At 43.1% G+C, this 3594-nt stretch overlaps 1 protein-coding gene across 1 annotated transcript in view; it reads left to right on the forward strand.

The window, feature by feature from the left end:
• The first annotated feature begins 6 nt into the window (after positions 1 to 6).
• Positions 7 to 3594, forward strand: part of AFG2B (AFG2 AAA ATPase homolog B) — a 27113-nt gene continuing 23525 nt past the window's right edge. The window contains exon 1 of the mRNA XM_004386310.2: positions 7 to 3589. Within this exon, the coding sequence (XP_004386367.1) occupies positions 3356 to 3589 (234 nt within the window). The 5' untranslated portion in view covers positions 7 to 3355. The remainder of the gene's footprint in view (positions 3590 to 3594) is intronic.

The raw sequence follows: 3594 nt of genomic DNA on the forward strand, positions 1-3594 counted from the left end.
ATATAATATTTAGTATATATTATTGATGCTGAAGACACCAAAATATTGTATAATAGTTATTCTACAACAGGAGCAGGTTCCAATTATTTTGAATTCCAGACATATTGCTAACTAAGAATTTTTAAGAGTTAATCTTAGGCAGATTGTAACCTTGAAGGTAGCAACTGAAATTAAGAAAAAAACTATTTGTGAAATATATTCCTTCAGGAAAATCTCACAAAGGAATGGCTATTTGAAATAGTTCAAAGCTGGAATGGTTTCTAGGCTATAACAAAATAAATTTGGTTTATTTGGACTTTGATCCACTACTAAATTTTGGGTTTGAGGAAAGTATCGCTTTGATATTAATATGGCAACAAAAATTTTTAACTTGGAAACTGAGTTCTGTATGGCCTGATGTATGTAGGAATTATGTTAAAATAAGTAAGTTACTTTGTAGAGACAACACAACCAGTTCATACATCTGGGTGTGAATTTGGGGAAAATCTAGTGGAAGTCACAGTTGAAACACTTCAAACACCTAACAGTCCAGTAGTCTTCAGGCTTCTTTGGTTCTGGACTCCCTCTAGTGTTCACCCTTTTGGTGCTTTGATTGGTACTCTGCAGTTCATAGAATTACCAAACTTTGGGTCATATTAAAAACAAAACACACAAAGCACAAAAGAACCATACAACCCGTTAAGACTGGTTTTCCACAAGAGAAGACTGTTACGTTAAATGTGGATGTTAAAATGGTTGAAACAATAATGTTGCAAATAGTCTGACTTAAAGAGACAAAGTAGATTCTGCTCGCTGACTAGAAAGGCCAGTCGGAGTAATAGTTCTGCTACGAGTGAGTAGGTAAGGTTGAAGGTCCAGAAACAGGATTCCTGGTTGCTTTTGCTTGCATCATAAGGGGAAGACTGAACCTTTCAGGCAGAGTATGAAGTGAACATTTCCTGGGCACATGGGTTCTACAAGGTCAGAGAATTCTAGTTTGACTTTGTGTAGTGGGTTGAATTGTGTCCTCAAAAAAGAGATATTTAGGTTTACCTGGAACCTCAGAATATGACCTTATTTGGAAATAGGGTCTTTGCAGATGTAACTAGTTAATATGAGGTCATAGTGGATTAGTGTGGCCCTTAAGTCCAATGCCTGGTGTCCTATAAGAAGGCCAGGAGAAGACACACAGGAAAGAAGTGATGATAGAGACAGAGATGGAGTGGTGCAGCTACAAGCTATGGAACACCTCGGAATTCTGGCAGCCACTAGGAGCTAGGAGAGAGGCATGGAACAGATTATTCCCTAGAAGAAAGCATGGCCCTGACACCTTAATTTTGGACTTCTAGCCTCCAGAACGGCGAGAGAATACATTTATGTTGTTTTAAGCCACCCAGTTTGAAGTTAATTTGTGATGGCAGCTTTAGGAAATTAATACGCCTTGCATAAAGTCAACCTTTTAGCCAAATCCAAAGCAACTTGTAGTTTCTTCCATATCATATCCATAAAATCTCAGCCTCCACCTCAGTTGCTTTAAACCAATGCAGAAAACTCTAAGCTTGACTGAATTTTATTTGCCTCCCTATGTTTTACACCAATTGGCTTTGGTTATGCCTCTTGGCTCTACCTTATAAAAAGTCTCTGGCCACTTCCACGTGACCATACTAAAAACTGTGGGGGGGGGCCTCTTACATTCATTCCATTAAACTTTCACCTCCAGGTCAGTTCTGCACTGTAGCCATACAGAAATCTACCAGCTCTTTTCCATGACAGACCCTTAAATATTTACGACAGTTAACACGTTCTTATTAAGTCTTCTTTCCTTTTTCTAGATCCTCAAAGCTTCTTGGAACCTGGAATAAAAGTGATCTTCATAAGTGGAAGAACAGGCATCATGACAGAATAATTTGATGGGCATTTCATTCACAACTTCAGGGGTCAGTAAATATAATGTTTGGTTTTTTTTTTCTGAAAATGCAAAACTGTTACTGAAGTCTTAAGACCAAAGAGAACAGAAAAGCCAGTGGGATTAAGAGAAAGAAGAAAATAGGAACTAACGGGTGACCTACCCATTTCAGGACCTCCTGCTGCTACTTTCTGATTCCTTTTAAGTTGTTCCAGCTTGGGAGCTAGAAAGGTACAGCAGAGACCAGGTAAGTTACTATGGAATCCATAAGTCTGTCAGAATCTGCCCTGAAGTTTGGATAGAATGAGACCAGGAATTGGCATTGATCTTAAGACCCTAGATCCAACAGTACTTTCCAATGAGATGAAAAGTCTGCTATAGTCTGCAACTGATTACTTGCACAGATAGAAGAAAAACAAAAACTCTCAGTGACTTATGCACTCTATCTGCAACTTCAATTTTGTCACCTCATAGATTTGGGTTGCAGTAAAGGTGGGAAAAATGTGAGTAGGATAAAAACAAAGCTTATTTTCTTGACTTTGAATATCTGCAGTTCTTTTTGATGAGCAAAGTTAAAAAAGGATAGGAAATGTAGTCCATCTGATGACAAGGGAAGAGTGATTCCCGGTGGAGAAGAAAGGTTGAAAAATAGCAGGAAGCAGTCTTAATAATGTACACAAGTATCGCCTCTAACGCAGGACTGTGCCCCAGACAGTACTTATTGCTTGAACAGAGAAGTTGTGATCAGGTATCCTTAAGCTGTTGTCAAAGAACATTCAAAGGACTGAATGGGATTCAGAAAAAACCCACAAATACATCAGATGACCTGGTTTTTCTTCCCCTTTCCAAGGCATTTTAAATGCCACACTGTACTTCTCTCTTGCAATGCTGGTGCTTTTCTATATTAAGGCTGTGCATGGACCTTCCAAACAGGTTGGGACCCCGGTTATTTAAAGCGCCAACACTGTTTTTTCAGCTATCCCAAGTCACTTATGACATATGCACCAGAGCACCCAATACTCTACCCATGAGAGTAGTCAGTTTCTTTTCAAGATAGCAAAATCTCTAGGCTGATATTCCAAAAGCGGCAGTGCGTGCTGCTCCAGTCCGTGGGCCAGAGAGAGTGCAATGCCGGTGACGCCCTAAAACACTCAGCCACATGCTTAGTGACCTACAGAAGTTAGGTCACCCTGCCTCCCAGACACCTGCACCGAAGACCATCTCCGTAAAGATCTGGGATGTGCGACTCGGTTTCATCCAAGCGGACACCAGCACAACAAACGAAACACCGGGGATAGAGCGTAACTTCGTGTTTGGCCCTTTCCGCCTCCAATCCGCGGCTAGCAACCCAGGGCCTTCTCTAACGCATGCGCGTAATCTGCTTCCGGCCAGGGAGTACGGTGTTCGGGCCTTTCGGGCCCGGGTGGAACGCCGGCCCGACTTTCCTCGGCTTCGGATCCTCAGCGTGAAATGGCTTGGGACTCGGCTCCCTTCCCTGAAGGGCCGCTCTTACAGCTGCTACCCTTAGACACCAGAGACCGGGGCACCCAGCGCTGCCGCCTAGGCCCAGCCGCCCTCCGCGCCTTGGACGCGCGCTTGGGCTCGGCGGTGAAGATCTCGCTGCCCGACGGCGGCTCCTGCCTCTGCACCGCCTGGCCGCGGCGGGACCGAGCTGACGGCTTTGTGCAGCTGGACCTGCAGTGCGCGAG

The sequence above is a fragment of the Trichechus manatus genome, unplaced genomic scaffold (assembly GCF_000243295.1).
Source record: "Trichechus manatus latirostris isolate Lorelei unplaced genomic scaffold, TriManLat1.0 scaffold00161, whole genome shotgun sequence".
In the NCBI taxonomy this organism is placed as follows: domain Eukaryota; kingdom Metazoa; phylum Chordata; class Mammalia; order Sirenia; family Trichechidae; genus Trichechus; species Trichechus manatus.